Source organism: Pseudophryne corroboree, chromosome 9 (assembly GCF_028390025.1).
Source record: "Pseudophryne corroboree isolate aPseCor3 chromosome 9, aPseCor3.hap2, whole genome shotgun sequence".
Lineage (NCBI taxonomy): Eukaryota > Metazoa > Chordata > Amphibia > Anura > Myobatrachidae > Pseudophryne > Pseudophryne corroboree.
Genome location: NC_086452.1, coordinates 481,906,987 through 481,928,988, shown reverse-complemented (window position 1 = coordinate 481,928,988; position 22,002 = coordinate 481,906,987). Strand labels below are relative to the sequence as shown.

The window sequence follows — 22,002 nt, the reverse complement described above, 5'->3', positions numbered from 1 at the left end:
TCCCATCATCCCTCCCCCCCTTTCCTCGCTCCCATCATCCCTCCCCCCCCTTTCCTCGCTCCCATCATCCCCCCCCTTTCCTCGCTCCCATCATCCCCCCCCTTTCCTCGCTCCAATCCCCCCCCCTTTCCTTGCTCCCATCATTCCCCCCCCCCTATCCTCGTTCCCATCATCCCCCCCCCCTTTCCTCGCTCCCATCATCCCCCCCCCTTTCCTCGCTCCCATCACCCCCCTCCTTTCCTCGCTCCCATCATTCCCCCCCCTTTCCTCGCTCCCATCATCCCCCCCCTTTCCTCGCTCCCATCATCCCCCCCCTTTCCTCGCTCCCATCATCCCCCCCCTTTCCTCGCTCCCATCATCCCCCCCCCCTTTCCTCGCTCCCATCACCCCCCCCCCCTTTCCTCGCTCCCATCATCCCCCCCCTTTCCTCGCTCCCATCACCCCCCCCCTTTCCTCGCTCCCATCATCCCCCCCCCCTTTCCTCGCTCCAATAATCCCCCCCCTTTCCTCGCTCCCATCATTCCCCCCCTTTCCTCGCTCCCATCATCCCCCCCCTTTCCTCGCTCCCATCACCCCCCCCCTTTCCTCGCTCCCATCACCCCCCCCTTTCCTCGCTCCAATAATCCCCCCCCCTTTCCTCGCTCCCATCATTCCCCCCCTTTCCTCGCTCCCATCATTCCCCCCCCTTTCCTCGCTCCCATCATCCCCCCCCCCCCTTTCCTCGCTCCCATCATCCCTCCCCCCATTTTCCTCGCTCCCATCATCCCTCCCCCCCCCCTTTCCTCGCTCCCATCATCCCCCCCCCCTTTCCTCGCTCCAATCATCCCCCCCCCTTTCCTTGCTCCCATCATTCCCCCCCCTTTCCTTGCTCCCATCATTCCCCCCCCCTTTCCTCGTTCCCATCATTCCCCCCCCTTTCCTCGCTCCCATCATCCCCCCCCTTTCCTCGCTCCCATCATCCCCCCCCCCCCTTTCCTCGCTCCCATCATCCCCCCCCCCTTTCCTCGCTCCCATCATCCCCCCCCCTTTCCTCGCTCCCATCATCCCCCCCCCCCCTTTCCTCGCTCCCATCATCCCCCCCCCCTTTCCTCGCTCCCATCATCCCCCCCCCCCTTTCCTCGCTCCCATCATCCCCCCCCTTTCCTCGCTCCCATCATCCCCCCCCTTTCCTCGCTCCCATCATCCCCCCCCCCTTTCCTCGCTCCCATCATCCCCCCCCCCTTTCCTCGCTCCCATCATCCCCCCCCCTTTCCTCGCTCCCATCATCCCCCCCCCTTTCCTCGCTCCCATCATCCCCCCCCTTTCCTCGCTCCCATCATTCCCCCCCCTTTCCTCGCTCCCATCATCCCCCCCCCCCCTTTCCTCGCTCCCATCATCCCTCCCCCCATTTTCCTCGCTCCCATCATCCCTCCCCCCCCCCCTTTCCTCGCTCCCATCATCCCTCCCCCCCCCCTTTCCTCGCTCCCATCATCCCCCCCCCTTTCCTCGCTCCAATCATCCCCCCCCCTTTCCTCGCTCCAATCATCCCCCCCCCTTTCCTTGCTCCCATCATTCCCCCCCCCTTTCCTCGTTCCCATCATTCCCCCCCCCCTTTCCTCGCTCCCATCATCCCCCCCCCTTTCCTCGCTCCCATCATCCCCCCCCCTTTCCTCGCTCCCATCATCCCCCCCCTTTCCTCGCTCCCATCATCCCCCCCCCCCCTTTCCTCGCTCCCATCATCCCTCCCCCCCCTTTCCTCGCTCCCATCATCCCCCCCCCTTTCCTCGCTCCCATCATTCCCCCCCCCTTTCCTCGCTCCCATCATCCCCCCCCCCTTTCCTCGCTCCCATCATCCCCCCCCCTTTCCTCGCTCCCATCATTCCCCCCCCCTTACCTCGCTCCCATCATCCCCCCCCCTTTCCTCGCTCCCATCATCCCCCCCCCTTTCCTCGCTCCCATCATCCCCCCCCCTTTCCTCGCTCCCATCATCCCTTTCCTCGCTCCCATCATCCCCTCCCCCTTTCCTCGCTCCCATCATCCCTCCCCCCATTTTCCTCGCTCCCATCATCCCTCCCCCCATTTTCCTCGCTCCCATCATCCCTCCCCCCCTTTCCTCGCTCCCATCATCCCTCCCCCCCCTTTCCTCGCTCCCATCATCCCCCCCCCTTTCCTCGCTCCCATCATCCCCCCCCCTTTCCTCGCTCCCATCATCCCCCCCCTTTCCTCGCTCCAATCCCCCCCCCTTTCCTTGCTCCCATCATTCCCCCCCCCCCTATCCTCGTTCCCATCATCCCCCCCCCTTTCCTCGCTCCCATCATCCCCCCCCCTTTCCTCGCTCCCATCACCCCCCTCCTTTCCTCGCTCCCATCATTCCCCCCCCCTTTCCTCGCTCCCATCATCCCCCCCCTTTCCTCGCTCCCATCATCCCCCCCCCTTTCCTCGCTCCCATCATCCCCCCCCTTTCCTCGCTCCCATCATCCCCCCCCCTTCCTCGCTCCCATCACCCCCCCCCTTTCCTCGCTCCCATCATCCCCCCCCTTTCCTCGCTCCCATCACCCCCCCCCCCTTTCCTCGCTCCCATCATCCCCCCCCCCCTTTCCTCGCTCCAATAATCCCCCCCCTTTCCTCGCTCCCATCATTCCCCCCCTTTCCTCGCTCCCATCATCCCCCCCCTTTCCTCGCTCCCATCACCCCCCCCTTTCCTCGCTCCCATCACCCCCCCCCTTTCCTCGCTCCAATAATCCCCCCCCCTTTCCTCGCTCCCATCATTCCCCCCCTTTCCTCGCTCCCATCATTCCCCCCCCTTTCCTCGCTCCCATCATCCCCCCCCCCCTTTCCTCGCTCCCATCATCCCTCCCCCCATTTTCCTCGCTCCCATCATCCCTCCCCCCCCCTTTCCTCGCTCCCATCATCCCCCCCCCTTTCCTCGCTCCAATCATCCCCCCCCCTTTCCTTGCTCCCATCATTCCCCCCCCCTTTCCTCGTTCCCATCATTCCCCCCCCTTTCCTCGCTCCCATCATCCCCCCCCTTTCCTCGCTCCCATCATCCCCCCCCCCCTTTCCTCGCTCCCATCATCCCCCCCCCCCTTTCCTCGCTCCCATCATCCCCCCCCCCTTTCCTCGCTCCCATCATCCCCCCCCCCCTTTCCTCGCTCCCATCATCCCCCCCCCCTTTCCTCGCTCCCATCATCCCCCCCCCCTTTCCTCGCTCCCATCATCCCCCCCCTTTCCTCGCTCCCATCATCCCCCCCTTTCCTCGCTCCCATCATCCCCCCCCCCTTTCCTCGCTCCCATCATCCCCCCCCCCTTTCCTCGCTCCCATCATCCCCCCCCCTTTCCTCGCTCCCATCATCCCCCCCCTTTCCTCGCTCCCATCATCCCCCCCCTTTCCTCGCTCCCATCATTCCCCCCCCTTTCCTCGCTCCCATCATCCCCCCCCCCCTTTCCTCGCTCCCATCATCCCTCCCCCCATTTTCCTCGCTCCCATCATCCCTCCCCCCCCCCTTTCCTCGCTCCCATCATCCCCCCCCCTTTCCTCGCTCCAATCATCCCCCCCCCTTTCCTCGCTCCAATCATCCCCCCCCCTTTCCTTGCTCCCATCATCCCCCCCCCCTTTCCTTGCTCCCATCATTCCCCCCCCCTTTCCTCGTTCCCATCATTCCCCCCCCCCTTTCCTCGCTCCCATCATCCCCCCCCCTTTCCTCGCTCCCATCATCCCCCCCCTTTCCTCGCTCCCATCATCCCCCCCCCCTTTCCTCGCTCCCATCATCCCTCCCCCCCCTTTCCTCGCTCCCATCATCCCCCCCCTTTCCTCGCTCCAATCATCCCCCCCCCTTCCTTGCTCCCATCATTCCCCCCCCCTTTCCTCGTTCCCATCATTCCCCCCCCTTTCCTCGCTCCCATCATCCCCCCCCTTTCCTCGCTCCCATCATCCCCCCCCCCTTTCCTCGCTCCCATCATCCCCCCCCCCTTTCCTCGCTCCCATCATCCCCCCCCCTTTCCTCGCTCCCATCATCCCCCCCCCCCTTTCCTCGCTCCCATCATCCCCCCCCTTTTTCCTCGCTCCCATCATCCCCCCCCCCTTTTCCTCGCTCCCATCATCCCCCCCCCTTTCCTCGCTCCCATCATCCCCCCCCCCCCTTTCCCCGCTCCCATCATCCCCCCCCTTTCCTCGCTCCCATCATCCCCCCCCTTTCCTCGCTCCCATCATCCCCCCCCCTTTCCTCGCTCCCATCATCCCCCCCCTTTCCTCGCTCCCATCATCCCCCCCCTTTCCTCGCTCCCATCATCCCCCCCCCCCTTTCCTCGCTCCCATCATCCCCCCCCCCTTTCCTCGCTCCCATCATCCCCCCCCCCTTTCCTCGCTCCCATCATCCCCCCCCTTTCCTCGCTCCCATCATCCCCCCCCCTTTCCTCGCTCCCATCATCCCCCCCCCTTTCCTCGTTCCCATCATTCCCCCCCCCTTTCCTCGTTCCCATCATTCCCCCCCCCTTTCCTCGCTCCCATCATTCCCCCCCCCTTTCCTCGCTCCCATCACACCCCCCCCCCCTTTCCTCGCTCCCATCATTCCCCCCCCTTTCCTCGCTCCCATCACACCCCCCCCCCTTTCCTCGCTCCCATCATTCCCCCCCCCCTTTCCTCGCTCCCATCATTCCCCCCCCCCTTTCCTCGCTCCCATCATTCCCCCCCCCTTTCCTCGCTCCCATCATCCCCCCCCTTTCCTCGCTCCCATCATCCCCCCCCCTTTCCTCGCTCCCATCATCCCTCCCCCCATTTTCCTCGCTCCCATCATCCCTCCCCCCCCTTTCCTCGCTCCCATCATCCCCCCCCTTTCCTCGCTCCCATCATCCCCCCCCCTTTCCTCGCTCCCATCATCCCCCCCCCCTTTTCCTCGCTCCCATCATCCCCCCCCCTTTCCTCGCTCCCATCATCCCCCCCCCCTTTCCTCGCTCCCATCATCCCCCCCCCCCTTTCCTCGCTCCCATCATCCCCCCCCCTTTCCTCGCTCCCATCATCCCCCCCCCCCCTTTCCTCGCTCCCATCATCCCCCCCCCTTTCCTCGCTCCCATCCCCCCCCCCTTTCCTCGCTCCCATCATCCCCCCCCTTTCCTCGCTCCCATCATCCCCCCCCTTTCCTCGCTCCCATCATCCCCCCCCTTTCCTCGCTCCCATCATTCCCCCCCCCTTTCCTCGCTCCCATCATCCCCCCCCCTTTCCTCGCTCCCATCATCCCTCCCCCCCCCCCTTTCCTCGCTCCCATCATCCCCCCCCTTTCCTCGCTCCCATCATCCCCCCCCTTTCCTCGCTCCCATCATCCCCCCCCCCTTTCCTCGCTCCCATCATCCCCCCCCCTTTCCTCGCTCCCATCATCCCCCCCCCCTTTCCTCGCTCCCATCATCCCCCCCCCCTTTTCCTCGCTCCCATCATCCCCCCCCCCTTTCCTCGCTCCCATCATCCCTCCCCCCTTTCCTCGCTCCCATCATCCCCCCCCCTTTCCTCGCTCCCATCATCCCCCCCCCCTTTCCTCGCTCCCATCATCCCCCCCCCCCTTTCCTCGCTCCAATCATTCCCCCCCCTTTCCTCGATCCCATCATCCCCCCCCCTTTCCTCGATCCCATCATCCCCCCCCCCCTTTCCTCGCTCCCATCATCCCCCCCCCTTTCCTCGCTCCCATCATCCCCCCCCCCTTTCCTCGCTCCCATCATCCCCCCCCCTTTCCTCGCTCCCATCATCCCCCCCCTTTCCTCGCTCCCATCATCCCCCCCCCCTTTCCTCGCTCCCATCATCCCCCCCCCCTTTCCTCGCTCCCATCATTCCCCCCCCCTTTCCTCGCTCCCATCATCCCCCCCCCTTTCCTCGCTCCCATCATCCCCCCCCCCTTTCCTCGCTCCCATCATCCCCCCCCCTTTCCTCGCTCCCATCATCCCCCCCCCCTTTCCTCGCTCCAATCATTCCCCCCCCTTTCCTCGATCCCATCATCCCCCCCCCCCTTTCCTCGATCCCATCATCCCCCCCCCCCTTTCCTCGCTCCCATCATCCCCCCCCCTTTCCTCGCTCCCATCATCCCCCCCCCTTTCCTCGCTCCCATCACCCCCCCCCCTTTCCTCGCTCCCATCATCCCCCCCCTTTCCTCGCTCCCATCATCCCCCCCCCCTTTCCTCGCTCCCATCATCCCCCCCCCCCTTTCCTCGCTCCCATCATTCCCCCCCCCTTTCCTCGCTCCCATCATCCCCCCCCCCTTTCCTCGCTCCCATCATCCCCCCCCCCTTTCCTCGCTCCCATCATCCCCCCCCCCTTTCCTCGCTCCCATCATTCCCCCCCCTTTCCTCATTCCCATCATTCCCCCCCCCCTTTCCTCGCTCCCATCATCCCCCCCCCCTTTCCTCGCTCCCACCATCCCCCCCCCCCTTTCCTCGCTCCCATCATCCCCCCCCCTTTCCTTGCTCCCATCTTCTTCAACACATTTTATTTAAATCGGGTTTATTTTGTAAATTAGTAAATCAAAGAGAGAACAGACAAACACATTAACAGGTTCACAAATGCAAGCGTACAGCTGTGTGCTGCAGTGTGTGCCCTGTGTTGTGCTGCAGTGTGTGCGCCCTGTGTTGTGCTGGGGCGGGGGTGCCCTGTGTTGTGCTGGGGCGTGGGTGCCCTGTGTTGTGCTGGGGCGGGGGTGCCCCGTGTTGCGCTGGGGCGGGGGTGCCCCGTGTTGCGCACCCATGCTGCAGCAATGAGTTGTAGGTGGTGATGTGGACCGGGCACCAAACAGTTAAAGCTTTAGATATCCCAGGATGCTCTTGCCTCCCCCCCCTGTACCCCGCCCACAGCTCAGGCTCTTCAGTCTTGGTGTCTGCAGGAGCTGGGGGGCTGTTAAGCCCAAGATTTATTTTTATGATTTTATTTATTTTTTACTACAAAGATTGAGCTAGCGGTTCCCTGAGCACCAGCGCTCCAGCAACCCCCCTTTGCGCCCCAACTCCGAACGTGGTCTGGTACGTACGGTAGGGCTCCTGGGGACCTGGCTAGCATGGCTCCACAGTATGACCCTGGACTGCAGCCGGACCATGGGGAGGGGGGGGGACAGGTAAGGCGGGAAGCCACGTCTTTGACGCAGTCCTGCCTCCAGTTTTAGGAGATGGAGCTGCTGATGTGGAGCCGGTTCATCCAGGACTCCTCTAGACCACCAGGCCATAACGGTTGAAGTCAGCATAGAAGAAGGCAGCCCTCTCCCTGCGACCGCTTCTCCAGGTCAGGGCGCCATTCCACTGTGGTCTTCCCACCGCCGAGCTGCTCCTCCCTCCCACTCCGAGAACCACGGCAGCCATTTTATTCAAGCAGCTACAGGTTTTCGAGAACGCTTGGTCCAATCTCCCTGTATTCCAGGTTACACAGCATTATATCCTACCAGCCACCGCGCTCTGTGTAGTTTACTTAGTGTCCATTGTTGTTATTTATATTGTATTCTGCATTGTCTGCGGTCTGGTCATTTCTATTATCAGCTTAAACCTTTCCCTTCTGCTTCTCCCACAACACTAAAGGTGGGTACACACTAATAGATATATCTGCAGATCGGGCAGTGTGTTGAGCATACACACTGCCCGATCCGTTGGGGATTGACGTCATAAACTGGGCCCGCCCAGTTCAGCTGTCAGTCACCACCGGCCGCCGCAGCATGTGTACGGGCGGTCGGCCGACCGCCCCGTACACACACAGCGACGCGCCAGTATTTCTTTTTCATCCAATAGGGGTCACTGGAGTACTCTTGGGATATGGACGGCTTACGCAGGAACAGGGCACTGAATATTCAAATTTAGAACACTCCACCCCTCCATATACCAGAGTACCTCAGAGTTTTTTCTGTGCTCATCGTAGCAACAAGGCTTGTGTGGCTCAGTCCACACTTATTTTGAATATATTTTTATTTTTATTTCTGATTTTTCTTTTTTTCACTTTACCACATCCCTTTCCCCCTTCCAAAAGGCCAGGGTCCGGGATAGTGGAAGCTGCTACAAGCAGCTGTGGCGTGGCGGTCCTCTCTAAAAGAGCTCTCTCACAGCCAGAGCAGACATCCTGCAGAAAAGACTGGACGGTGCTTACAGAGAAGCCCCGTCGTAGCCCTCACCACAGGAGTCCAGGTATGTTTGGGGACGGGGCGGTCAGCTCACGCTGCCGCCCCGCTGTGTGGGGACACTGTTTCTGAGAGCCCGCCGCCGCTGCTCAGAGCCGCATAGAGTGAGCGCGCTCCCCGGCTCCCGCTGTCTGTTCTCCGGCGCTCGCTGACCGTCCCGCTACCCAGCTCACGCTGGCCGTTCCCCGGCTCCCGCTCCCCGGCCCTTTTACATGCTCCTGGTGTTCCAGTACACGGAGCATACGGGGGGGGGGGGGGGGGGGAAGAGAAGCTCACAGCACCATGTATATAGCAGCAGGAGCACGCAGCTGCACGGGGGGGAAAGTAGCAGCAGCAGTATGCTAGGCTGCATAGATGATATAGAAAGCAGAGGCTATTAGGCTTTTGTTACACTATCCCAGGTTATATATCTGTTTCAAAAAATTATAACCTGTACTGTGATTATCACTGTAAGCATGGCTTGGGGGCCATTTTAACCATGCTTTCTGTTCTTCCTGTTGTGATTCCAGAACGTTCCTGTCCTACATCTCTACTCCACCGGAGGTGCAGGGGTGTTAGTGGGAATTTGGGATCACATTTCATAGGACTGGCCACGTGTACTGCACTTGGCCAGATATATATATCACACACACCTTAGTACTATTTTACTGAGTCGTGCAAGTGTCTGTCTTTGTGTATTGTATTGTCTGTCTGCATAATGAGTAAGGCACCAGCAAAAACTAAAAAGCAGTTTCACTGCAATGTCTGTAAGAGTGTGTTACCAGATGGATCTACCACATGTACAGTATGTTTTGTGAATTCAGCTACGAATACAATTTCTGCTCCGGTTTTAAAGCCGGTTTCATCCCCGGACCCTCCATGGTAAATGCTAGCCAATGTACTGGCTGGGTTGCAATCAGAATTGACCGCCGCTCGACAAGAGCGGGAAGCGGCAAGATCTGAGTCTCGGGTGAGACCGCCAGAACTACTGGAGGCGTCTCAGCCTTGCGAAAGGTCCAAATCCATTTTGGGTAGACAGGATAAATTTCATATGTCTTATGATTTACCAGTTTCTGCTATGTTGCATTCTGACGATTCTATGCCAGACCTCACTGCGCAAGAGGAGGGTGAGGAGGGCGAAGTAGAACAGCAGTCAGATAGTGATGATTTTAACAGCCCAGGCATTGATAATCTCATCAGAGCGGTGCGTCAGTCTCTGAAGTTTACAGAAACTGAGGAGCCTCTGACAAATGATGAAGTCGTCTTTACTAAACGACACAGATCTCCAATGTGTTTTCCTGTTTCGGAGTCTCTTAATAAGATGTTAGTAGAAACACGAAAGAATCCAGATAAACTGTTTTCTATACCTCGCAGATTTAAGTCTAGTTACCCGTTTCCAGACTCTGTGACATGTACATGGGAGAATCCACCAATGGTTGATTCGTCTGTGTCAAAACTTAGAAAGAAATTAACCATACCAGTACCAACGGCTACTACGCTTAAAGACCCTTCAGACCACAAAATAGAAGCTATGCTGAAGTCCATGTATATAGCAGGAGGAGTGTTGCTTAGACCTGGGTTGGTTGGCATTTGGGTCACTAAGGCGCTAATAGTATGGATAACAGAACTCAAGTCTGCCCTACATGACGATCACCTTATACTTCTTGCTGATCAAATCTGTGAAGCTGCTGAGTATCTATGTACAGCTTCTACTGACGTCTGTCAGCTCACTTCTCGCCTTTCATCGTCACTGGTTACAGTACGACGAGCACTCTGGCTGCGTTCTTGGCAAGCGGAGGCAGAGGTCAAAAGAGGTATAGAGGCGTTACCTTACGGTGGAGAGAAGTTGTTTGGTCCTGAATTGGACAAATGGATTTCTGAGGCCACGGGAGGAAAGTCTGTTTTCTTACCATTGCCTCCAACGGTACCAAGACGGAGATACTCTGGACCTGCGTTCAAATCCTTTAGACCTCAGCCCTTTCGCGAGCGTGGCAGAGGAACAGCCACGCCTGGTAGACGAGGTCGAGGACGTGGTTTTCAACAAACCAACACCAGTCGTCAGGACACTGAGGTCACCGACAAGCCAGTGGCATGACAGGCTCCCAGCCCATCTCGGATCTCCAATTGTGGGAGCACGCCTTCAGACGTTCCATTTGGCGTGGTTCCAGACATCCACAGATGGGTGGATCCGCAATTTAGTGTTAAAAGGTTACAAAATAGAGTTCGACTGTCTTCCGCCTCTGCGGTTTTTCAAGACAGGACTACCTCTCTCGGACGACAAGAGGGCGGTTCTGCAAATTGCCATTCAGTCCCTACTGGATTCAGCAGTTTTGATTAAGGTCCCGGTACAACAACAAGGTCAAGGGTTATTATTCCAGTCTGTTTGTGGTACCGAAGCCGGATGGCTCGGTCAGGCCAATATTGAACTTAAAGGGTCTCAATCAGTACGTCACTTACTACAGATTCAAGATGGAATCTCTGCGGTCAGTAATTGCAGATTTAGAGCCACAGGAATTCATGATTGCGCTAGATCTCAAGGATGCGTACTTACACATTCCGATTTGGCCACCTCATCAGAGGTTCTTGCGTTTTGCAATACGCCAGAACCATTACCAGTTTCAGGCTCTACCGTTTGGCCTCTCGTTAGCGCCTCGGGTATTCACCAAAGTGATGTCTGTGATGATAGCTCATCTCAGATCCCTGGGAGTGACAATAGTTCCGTATTTAGTCGATCTGCTCATTAAAGCTCCGTCTCAACAGATGCTCCTCCAACATGCGCTGCTAACGTACGATGTCCTAGTTCAGCACGGTTGGATTGTCAACTTCAAGAAATCACATCTGATTCCGTCTCAACGACTTCAATTCCTAGGTATGATTCTCGATACTGTAAATCAAAGAATTTACCTACCAGAACAGAAAGTACAGATTATTCGTCATCTGGTACAATTAGTGCTCAAGCCACGCAGTGTCTCGGTACATTTGTGCATTCGCCTCTTAGGCACAATGGTGGCGGCTTTCGAAGCGCTTCAGTTCGGAAGATTTCACTCACATCCATTTCAACTGGATGTGCTCGCACAGTGGTCGGGCTCGCATCTGCAGATTCACCACAGGGTGAGGTTGTCGCCACGGGCCAGAGTATCTCTACTCTGGTGGCTCAAAGTACACAATCTAACCGCAGGGAAATGGTTCGACGCCTGGAATTGGATAATTCTAACCACGGACGCGAGTCTCAGAGGTTGGGGAGCTGTAGTTCAAAATTGTCAGCTCCAGGGTCTCTGGGCGGACCACGAAAGATTGCTGTCTATAAATGTCCTGGAACTCCGGGCAATTTACAGTGCGCTACAACAAGCAGTGCACATGCTCCGGTCTCAGACTGTCCAGGTGCAGTCAGACAATGCGACGGCGGTCGCATACATCAACAAACAAGGAGGAACGAGAAGCCGCATGGCAATGCGGGAAGTAGCTCGATTCCTCAATTGGGCCGAGCATCACCACGTGATATTGTCGGCAGTGTTCATCCCGGGAGTGGACAACTGGGAGGCGGATTATCTCAGCCGTCGGGATTTTCATCCAGAAGAATGGGAATTAAATCCAGAAGTGTTTCACATGTTGGTCCAGAGGTGGGGTTACCCTCAAGTGGACCTGATGGCATCTCGCCACAATCACCAAACGCCCCAGTATGTGTCCAGAACGAGAGATCCAAAGGCAGTGGCGGTGGATGCTCTCACAATCGCGTGGCCGTACAGCCTCGTGTATCTGTTTCCACCATTTCCGCTGCTCCCTCTGTTGCTACAACGGATCAAGAGAGAGTCTGTCACAGTCATACTAGTGGCGCCTCATTGGCCTCGGAGAGCTTGGTTCTCGGATCTCCGCGGACTACTCGCAGACGATCCTTGGCCGCTCCCACTACGTCCGGACCTGTTACAACAGGGTCCGTTCCTTTACCCCGATTTAGCGCGGCTGCGTTTGACAGGGTGGCTGTTGAGACCGCCCTCTTAAGAAAAGAGGGCATTCCAGATTCGGTTATACCAACCATGTTACGAGCTAGGAAGCCGGTAACGGCAGCTCATTATTACATAATTTGGCGTGCCTATATAGGTTGGTGTGAAGCTCAGAAGTTTCCGACATCATCTTTAAAGTTATCCCGTCTTTTGTTATTTCTACAGACGGGGTTGGATGGAGGACTGCGTTTATCCACACTAAAGGTGCAGGTATCTGCTTTGTCAATTTACTTTAAAAGACGATTGGCTCTATTGCCGTCTGTACACACCTTTCTGCAAGGTGTCCTTAGAGTGCAGCCTCCATTCATTCCACCTACAGCGCCATGGGACTTGAATCTGGTTTTAGATTTCTTACAGTCTTCATATTTTGAACCCTTACAACAAGTGGATATTAAGTTTCTCACTTGTAAAACAATTTTCCTCCTAGCCTTAGCTTCAGCAAGGCGTGTTTCAGATTTGGGTGCCTTGTCATGCAAGCCACCGTATTTGGTGTTTCATGATGACAGAGCGGAACTTCGGACAAATCCCGCTTTCTTACCAAAGGTAGTGTCATCTTTTCACATCAATCAACCAATAGTAGTTCCTGTGTTAACAGAAGATTCTGGAACTTTGGATGTGGTACGCGCATTACGCGTTTATGTATCCTGAACGTCTACAGTTCGTAAGACGGATACGTTGTTTGTTCTCTATGATGCTGCCAAGATGGGTTGGCCAGCTTCTAAGCAGACCTTATCCAGATGGATAAAACTGACCATACGTCAGGCTTACCTTCATGCTAGGTTACAGCCGCCTACATCAGTAACAGCTCATTCCACACGTTCTGTGGGAACTTCATGGGCAGCTGGTTGTGGAGCTTCTACGACACAGCTTTGCCGTGCGGCTACATGGTCTTCAGTGCACACGTTTGTGCGCTTTTACAAGTTTGATACGTTTGCGGCATCAGCATCTAGCTTTGGCCGCCTAGTGTTACAGGTGCCAAACAGCTCTCCCGCCCACGGGGGAAGCTTTGGTACGTCCCAAGAGTACTCCAGTGACCCCTAGTGGATGAAAAAGAAAATAGGATTTTGGTACTTACCAGGTAAATCCTTTTCTTTGAATCCATAGGGGGCACTGGACGCCCACCCAGAGCAGTTTTACCTGGTTTGTGGTAAGTTCAGGGGATCTTATGGTAACACATTCTCACCGACTGGTTCAAATGATCAAGTTCTATCGGTTATAGTGCCAACTGTTTAGTTGTCAGTCACGTTATGTGTCATCTTTATTGTTGTCTGTTATGTTATATGTAATTCTCCATTGTCAACCTCTCTATCGCTCCTGTTCGGCTCAGTAAAAAACACTGAGGTACTTTGGGATATGGAGGGGAGGAGAGTTCTAAATTTAAATATTCAGTGCCCTGTTCCAGCGGAAGCCGTCCATATCCCAAGAGGACTCCAGTGCCCCCTATGGATTCAAAGAAAAGGATTTACCTGGTAAGTACCAAAATCCTATTTTTTCTGTGCTCATAGTAGCAACAAGGCTTGTGTGGAGCTTAAACCACACTTGTTTTGAATATTTTTGATTTTTCTTATTTTTACTTTTTACAGCACATCCCTTCCCAGTTTCTGTAAAAACGTGGGTCCGGGATAGTGCCGCTGCACGGAGGCAGCACATGGCGTGTCGGTCCTCACAAAGAGCACCCTCACAGCCACACGCAGCTCACTGACTGCTGCAAGAGCTGGACAGAGCTTACAGATAGAAGCCCCGTCACAGCCATCGCTACTGGAGTCAGGTATGCTGGGGGGACGGGGCGGTCAGCGCACGCTGCCGCCCCGCTGTGTGGGGACTATGTTCAACCTAGACGGAGATACTCTGGCCCGGCGTTCAAATCCTTTAGACCTCAGCCCTTTCGAGCCCGTGGTAGAGGACCAGCCACGCCTGGTAGACGAGGTCGAGGACGTGGTTTCCAACAAACCAACACCAGTCGTCAGGACGCTAAGGTCGCCAACAAGCCAGTGGCATGACGGGCTCCCAGCCCATCTTGGATCTCCAATTGTGGGAGCACGCCTTCAGACGTTCCATTTGGCATGGTTCCAGACATCCACAGATGGGTGGATCCGCAATTTAGTGTTAAAAGGTTACAAAATAGAGTTCGACTGTCTCCCGCCACTGCGGTTTTTCAAGACTGGACTGCCTATGTCGGATGACAAGAGGGCGGTTCTGCAAATTGCCATTCAGTCTCTGCTGGATTCAGCAGTTTTGATTCCGGTCCCTGTACACCAACAAGGTCAGGGTTATTATTCCAGTCTGTTTGTGGTACCGAAGCCGGATGGCTCAGTCAGGCCAATATTGAACTTAAAGGGTCTCAATCAGTACGTCACTTACTACAGATTCAAGATGGAATCTCTGCGGTCAGTAATTGCAGGTTTAGAGCCACAGGAATTCATGGTTGCGCTGGATCTCAAGGATGCGTACTTACACATTCCGATTTGGCCACCTCATCAGAGGTTCTTGCGTTTTGCGATACGGCAGAACCATTACCAGTTTCAGCCTCTACCATTTGGCCTTTCATCAGCGCCTCGGGTATTCACCAAAGTGATGTCTGTGATGATAGCTCATCTCAGATCCCTGGGAGTGATAATAGTTCCATACTTGGACGATCTGCTCATCAAAGCTCCGTCTCAACAGATGCTCCTCCAACATGCGTTGCTAAAGTACAATGTACTCGTTCAGCACGGTTGGATTGTCAACTTCAAGAAATCACATCTGATTCCATCTCAACGACTTCAATTCCTAGGAATGATTCTCGATACGGTAAATCAAGAATTTACCTACCAGAACAGAAAGTACAGATTATTCGTCATCTGGTACAATTAGTGCTCAAGCCACGCACAGTCTCGGTACATTTGTGCATTCACCTCTTAGGCACAATGGTGGCGGCTTTCGAAGCGCTTCAGTTCGGAAGATTTCACTCACGTCCATTTCAACTGGATGTGCTCGCACAGTGGTCGGGTTCGCATCTGCAGATTCACCACAGGGTGAGGTTGTCACCACGGGCCAGGGTATCTCTACTCTGGTGGCTCAAAGTACACAATCTAACCGCAGGGAAATGGTTCGGCGCCTGGAATTGGATAATTCTAACCACGGACGCGAGTCTCAGAGGTTGGGGAGCTGTAGTTCAAAATTGTCACCTCCGGGACGTGGCTTGGTGGCAGACCCAGGCAGTTGTGCAGTGCTGGAGCTCCTGCCTGAGGCACTTATAAAACGCTCGTTTGCCACTACTACCTGCACGGGACGTTTACAATTGGTCCCCTATACCTTGCCTGTATCGGGTAGAGTGGGCTGCGGAGCCGGCGGATGCCTCCTGCAGCCGTGCGGGTTGTGGCCTACCTGCCCGACTGAAGCAGGGGGCTCAATTTCACCTCGGACCCGGACCGGAAGTGGAGCGCTCGTACTCCGCGGGCGCTGGACAATCTCCCTCCCTCCTCCGCTTCTACATCTCTCCCCTCACCTGGCGAGCCCGGCCGGAGAGTTCCCCTTCACCCGCGCTGCCCGGAGGGGGGACCCGCTGAATGGCGCGGAAGTGACCACGGCGCGCCTGTGATCGGGACGCCGCTCATAAACGCGAGCTGGGCCTTGTCTGCTCCTCCAGCCTCGGACCGTCGCAGCGACGGGGAGGACCCACACCACTTCCACCAACGCTTCAACCTGCTCTCTGTGGGCTCCAGGTACCCCAGCCACGGAGGCCTTGTAATAGAGGCCAGTGGCGCCATTTTGTTTAAGGGCTGCTTGCCCACTCTGTTTGATGCTACACTGAAGGGAGGTGACACTTCGTTTTTTTCACACACTGCTGGCCGCAGGGGTTACTGGGTACCTCCATCCTCAATGTGCTCTCGCCCTGGCTGCTAGGTGAGCCACCACGCTCATAACTTACAGATACTAAAGTCTTCTAAATTGGTACGGTCCCCGTGTCTGTGATCCACGGTGCCCCGGCGGGGGGGGGGGGGGGGGGGGGGGAGAGGTTACTATAAGGCTGTGCACTACATCGGCGGTGGTGACTTCTCTGCCGCCCGCAAAAGTGCCCCCTATTTGTTTGTATCAGCTGGTTCCCTGCTTTCAACACAGCTTATCACCCACTGCCGCCATTCGTATATAACATAACTTTTCTGGCCGAGGAAGGCCACGTAGCCCGTGGAGCGGCGTCACGGCCGCATATTTTCTGACGCATAGTGTACTGTCATTACACCTCAATTGGATCAAGTCAGATGTCCTGTCACTGTGAGTTGCCGTATGGCTCCCTAGCTATGTATCTGCCTGCCTGATGTTGCCCTAAGGCCACATGGGGGCTTTTGCACGGCGACGGTCCACATGCTTTTATATTGCAGAGGATATGTGAAAGTGTAATACTACATTGCTTTATTTGAAGACCGATCTCATGGTGAGAGGGATAAAGAAAAAAAAGGCCAAGACCAAGCCGGACGCGATCTCATCCCCTGCGAACCGGCATTCGTCGGATCTACGTCAGTTCTTAACTACTCCAACCTCTATCCCCGCTGCTTCTTCTACTGTCCCGGCCTCCCCGAATCTGCACGGTCTGGTAGACGACATGACGTCCCCTGGGACTCCGCAGCCTCCACAGGCCCCTCTCTGTCTGCGGAGATAAGCGAGATCTTATCTCATGTAAAATCACTTCCCACGAAGCAAGATTTTTCGGCCTTGGAGACTCGCTTGCTTTCCACCATCACTCAGGAAGTAACAGCGCTTCGACAAGACATGTCTCAAATTGCGGACCGTGTTGATGTTCTGGAACGCCATGAGTCGTCTAGCTTGGATTCTCTGACTAAATTTCGGGAGGTGTTATCTCATCAAAGGGACGATATCTCTTTTCTAAAATCACGTATTGAGGATATGGATAATCGCGGCCGGCGAAATAATATCAGAGTCAGGGGCCTACCTGAGAGCGTTCAACAGGCTGACCTGACAACTGCCTTAACTACAATATTTGGAGAACTTATTGACCTGGACCCGAACAAGGACATTATATTTGATAGAGCTCATCGAGCCCTCCGTCCTCGCGGCTTGCCCTCTGACAGGCCACGCGATGTGATTTGCAGGCTCCACTATTATGTCCAAAAAGAGGAAATAATGAGGTCGGCCCGTCAACTGGACAGTATTGACTTTCAAGGAGACAAGATTCAGATATTTCCTGATCTCGCCTGGTCGACCCTGCAACAGCGTCGAGCCTTGAAGCCTCTTACTGATTCTCTCAGGAAACTTGAACTGAAATATAGATGGGGCTTCCCTTTTTCCCTTCAGGTTTCTCATGGTGGCAAGGTCGCAAGTCTCTCTAGACCTTCGGACTTACAGGCCTTCTTCACGACCTTAGGAATACCTCCGGTACTGTTGCCGGACTGGGAAGCTTTTCACCACCTACCGGACCTACCTGTTGTGCTCTCTCCAGACGACGCGTGGCAACAAGTGCGTTCCCCACGGATGAGGGGAGCTACTTCTAGTTCACGTTCTTCTGAGCCTCCCTAAAGGGGAGGTTTTGTCCCATGCGGACGTGAATTCTCCTGTTACTCATGTCATACACTAGGTTCTTTTTCTTAAATAGTGCTATGTGTTGCCCACACGTGAGATCGGTTTTTGTAAAGTTGTAATGGTTTCATAGATGAGCGATGGGGTATCGTCGATATGTTATTTTGTTTTTGTTCAAGCTACATTCATTATTTCTGTGACGATACTCATACATAATTGCTCAGCTTTCATGAAACTTGGTTAGATGGTTTAATGATTATACGTATATATACATATATGTTTACATATTTCTTGTTTATATATATATTTTTTTCTCTATATGTTTCACCTGTGCCTGTGTGCACTCCTCGGTAATACTTTTTCTCTAACGTCCTAAGTGGATGCTGGGGACTCCGTAAGGACCATGGGGAATAGCGGCTCCGCAGGAGACTGGGCACATCTAAAGAAAGCTTTAGGACTATGTGGTGTGCACTGGCTCCTCCCCCTATGACCCCCCTCCAAGCCTCAGTTAGATCTCTGTGCCCGAACGAGAAGGGTGCACACTAGGGGCTCTCCTGAGCTTCTTAGTGAAAGTTTTAGTTTAGGTTTTTTATTTTCAGTGAGACCTGCTGGCAACAGGCTCACTGCATCGAGGGACTAAGGGGAGAAGAAGCGAACTCACCTGCGTGCAGAGTGGATTGGGCTTCTTAGGCTACTGGACATTAGCTCCAGAGGGACGATCACAGGCCCAGCCTGGATGGGTCCCGGAGCCGCGCCGCCGGCCCCCTTACAGAGCCAGAAGGCAGAAGAGGTCCGGAAAATCGGCGGCAGAAGACGTCCTGTCTTCAACAAGGTAGCGCACAGCACTGCAGCTGTGCGCCATTGCTCTCAGCACACTTCACACTCCGGTCACTGAGGGTGCAGGGCGCTGGGGGGGAGCGCCCTGAGACGCAATAATAAACACCTTGGATGGCAAAAGAATGCATCACATATATGGATGCATTTAACCCCTGCCAAAATACATAGAAAAACGGGAGATAAGGCCGCCGATAAGGGGGCGGAGCCTATCTCCTCAGCACACTGGCGCCATTTTCCCTCACAGCTCCGTTGGAGGGAAGCTCCCTGGCTCTCCCCTGCAGTCACTACACTACAGAAAGGGTTATAAAAGAGAGGGGGGGCACTAATTACGCACAGTATTAAAGATACAGCAGCTATAAGGGGAAAAACACTTATATAAGGTTATCCCTGTATATATATAGCGCTCTGGTGTGTGCTGGCAAACTCTCCCTCTGTCTCCCCAAAGGGCTAGTGGGGTCCTGTCCTCTATCAGAGCATTCCCTGTGTGTGTGCTGTATGTCGGTACTTTTGTGTCGACATGTATGAGGAGAAAAATGATGTGGAGACGGAGCAGATTGCCTGTAATAGTGATGTCACCCCCTAGGGGGTCGACACCTGAGTGGATGAACTGTTGGAAGAAATTACGTGACAGTGTCAGCTCTGTATAAAAGACAGTGGTTGACATGAGACAGCCGGCTACTCAGCTTGTGCCTGTCCAGACGTCTCATAGGCCGTCAGGGGCTCTAAAGCGCCCGTTACCTCAGATTGCAGTTATAGACGCCGACACGGATACTGACTCCAGTGTCGACGGTGAAGAGACAAATGTGACTTCCAGTAGGGCCACACGTTACATGATTGAGGCAATGAAAAATGTTATTACACATTTCTGATAATACGAGTACCACCAAAAAGGGGTATTATGTTCGGTGAGGAAAAACTACCTGTAGTTTTCCTGAATCTGAGAAATTAAATGAGGTGTGTGATGATGCGTGGGTTTCCCCCGATAACAACTGATAATTTCTAAAATGTTATTGGCATTATATCCTTTCCCGCCAGAGGTTAGGGTGCGTTGGGAAACACCCCCTAGGGTGAATAAAGCGCTCACACGCTTGTAAGGGCTCTACCCTCTCCTGAGATGGCCGCCCTTAAGGATCCTGCTGATAGAAAGCAGGAGGGTATCCTAAAATGTATTTACACACATACTGGTGTTATACTGCGACCAGCAATCGCCTCAGCCTGGATGTGCAGTGCTGGGTTGGCGTGGTCGGATTCCCTGACTGAAAATATTGATACCCTAGATAGGGACAGTATATTATTGCCTATAGAGCATTTAAAAGATGCATTTCTATATATGCGTGATGCACAGCGGAATATTTGCCGACTGGCATCAAGTCTAAGTGCGTTGTCCATTTCTACCAGTAGAGGGTTATGGACACGTCAGTGGTCAGGTGATGCGTATTCCAAACGGCATTTGGAAGTATTGCCTTATTAAAGGGAGGAGTTATTTGGGGTCGGTCTTTCAGACCTGGTGGCCACGGCAACAGCTGGGAAATCCACGTTTGTACCCCAGGTCGCCTCTCAACATGAGAAGACGCCGTATTATCAGGCGCAGTCTTTTCGTGGACAAGCGGGCAAAAGATTCCTAATTTCTGCCCCGTGACAGAGGGAGAGGAAAAAGGCTGCAGAAATCAGCCAGTTCCCAGGAACAGAAGCCCTCTCCCGCCTCTGCCAAGCCCTCAGTATGACGCTGGGGCTTTACAAGCAGAATCAGGCACGGTGGGGGGCCCGTCTCAATGAATTTCAGCGCGCAGTGGGCTCACTCGCAAGTAGACCCCTGGATCCTTCAGGTGATATCTCAGGGGTACAAATTAGAATTCGAGACGTCTCCCCCTCGCCGTTTCCTAAAGTCGGCTTTACCAATGTGTCCTTCTGACAGGGAGACTGTTTTGGAAGCCATTCACAAGCTGTATTCCCAGCAGGTGATAACAAGGTACCCCTCCTGCAACAGGGAACGGGGTATTATTCCACACTTGTGGTACCGAAGCCGGACGGCTCGGTGAGACCGATTCTAAATCTAAAATCTTTGAACACTTACATACAGAGGTTCAAATTCAAGATTGAGTCACTCAGAGCAGTGATTGCGAACCTGGAAGAAGGGGACTACATGATGTCTCGGGACATCAAGGATACTTACCTTCATGTCAAAATTTACCCTTCTCATCAAGGGTACCTCAGGTTTATGGTACAGAACTGTCACTATCAGTTCAGACGCTGCCGTATGGATGGTCCACGGCACCCCGGGTCTTTACCAAGGTAATGGCCGAAATGATGATATTCCTTCGAAGGAAGGGAATGTTAGTTATCCTTTACTTGGACGATTCCCTGATAAGGGTAAGATCCAGGGAACAGTTGGAGGTCGGTGTAGCACTATTTCAGGTAGTGTTGCGGCAGCACGATTGGATTCTCAATATTCCAAAATCGCAGCTGGTTCCGACGACTTGTCTTCTGTTCCTAGGGATGATCCTGGACACAGTCCAGAAAAAGGCTTTTCTCCCGGAGGAGAAAGCCAGGGAGTTATCCGAGCTAGTCAGGAACCTCCTAAAACCGAGCCAAGTCTCAGTGCATCAATGCACAAGGGTTCTGGGTAAAATGGTGGCTTCCTACGAAGCAATCCCATTCGGCAGATTCCACGCAAGACTTTCCAGTGGGACCTGCTGGACAAATGGTCCGGGTCGCATTTTCAGATGCATCAGCGGATAACCCTGTCACCAAGGACAAGGGTGTCCCTCCTGTGGTGGTTGCAGAGTGCTCATCTTCTAGAGGGCCGCAGATTCGGCATTCAGGACTGGGTCCTGGTGACCACGGATGCCAGCCTGCGAGGCTGGGGAGCAGTCACACAGGGAAGGAATATCCAGGGCTTATGGTCAAGTCTGGAGACATCACTTCACATAAATATCCTGAAGCTAAGGGCCATTTACAATGCTCTAAGCTTAGCAAGACCTCTGCTTCAAGGTCAGCCGGTGTTGATCCAGTCGGACAACATCACGGCAGTCACCCACGTAAACACAGGGTGGCACAAGAAGCAGGAGGGCAATGGCAGAAGCTGCAAGGATTCTTCGCTGGGCGGAAAATCATGTGATAGCACTGTCAGCAGTATTCATTCCGGGAGTGGCCTCCACCCGGGAGAGTGGGGACTTCACCCAGAAGTCTTCCACATGATTATAAACCGTTGGGAAAAACTCGACAGGTATTGCGCCAGGTCAAGGGACCCTCAGGCAATAGCTGTAGACGTTTCTGGTAACACCGTGGGTGTACCAGTCAGTGTATGTGTTCCCTCCTCTGCCTCTCATACCCAAGGTACTGAGATTGATAAGATGGAGAGGAGTAAGCACTATATTCGTGGCTCCGGATTGGCCAAGAAGGACTTGGTAACCGGAACTTCAAGAGATGCTCACGGAGGATCCGTGGCCTCTACCTCTAAGAAGGGACCTGCTCCAGCAAGGACCCTGTCTGTTCCAAGACTTACCGCGGCTGCGTTTGACGGCAGGGCGGTTGAACGCCGGATCCTGAAAAGGCATTCCGGA

General features: G+C 54.8%; 1 protein-coding gene across 1 annotated transcript in view; it reads left to right on the top strand.

Annotated features, from left to right (window-relative positions):
- Window positions 1–22,002, top strand: part of IARS1 (isoleucyl-tRNA synthetase 1) — a 513,623-nt gene that overhangs the window by 372,246 nt on the left and 119,375 nt on the right. The window contains exon 22 of the mRNA XM_063941580.1: window positions 16,766–17,461. Coding sequence (XP_063797650.1) covers window positions 16,766–17,461 — 696 coding nt within the window. The remainder of the gene's footprint in view (window positions 1–16,765; window positions 17,462–22,002) is intronic.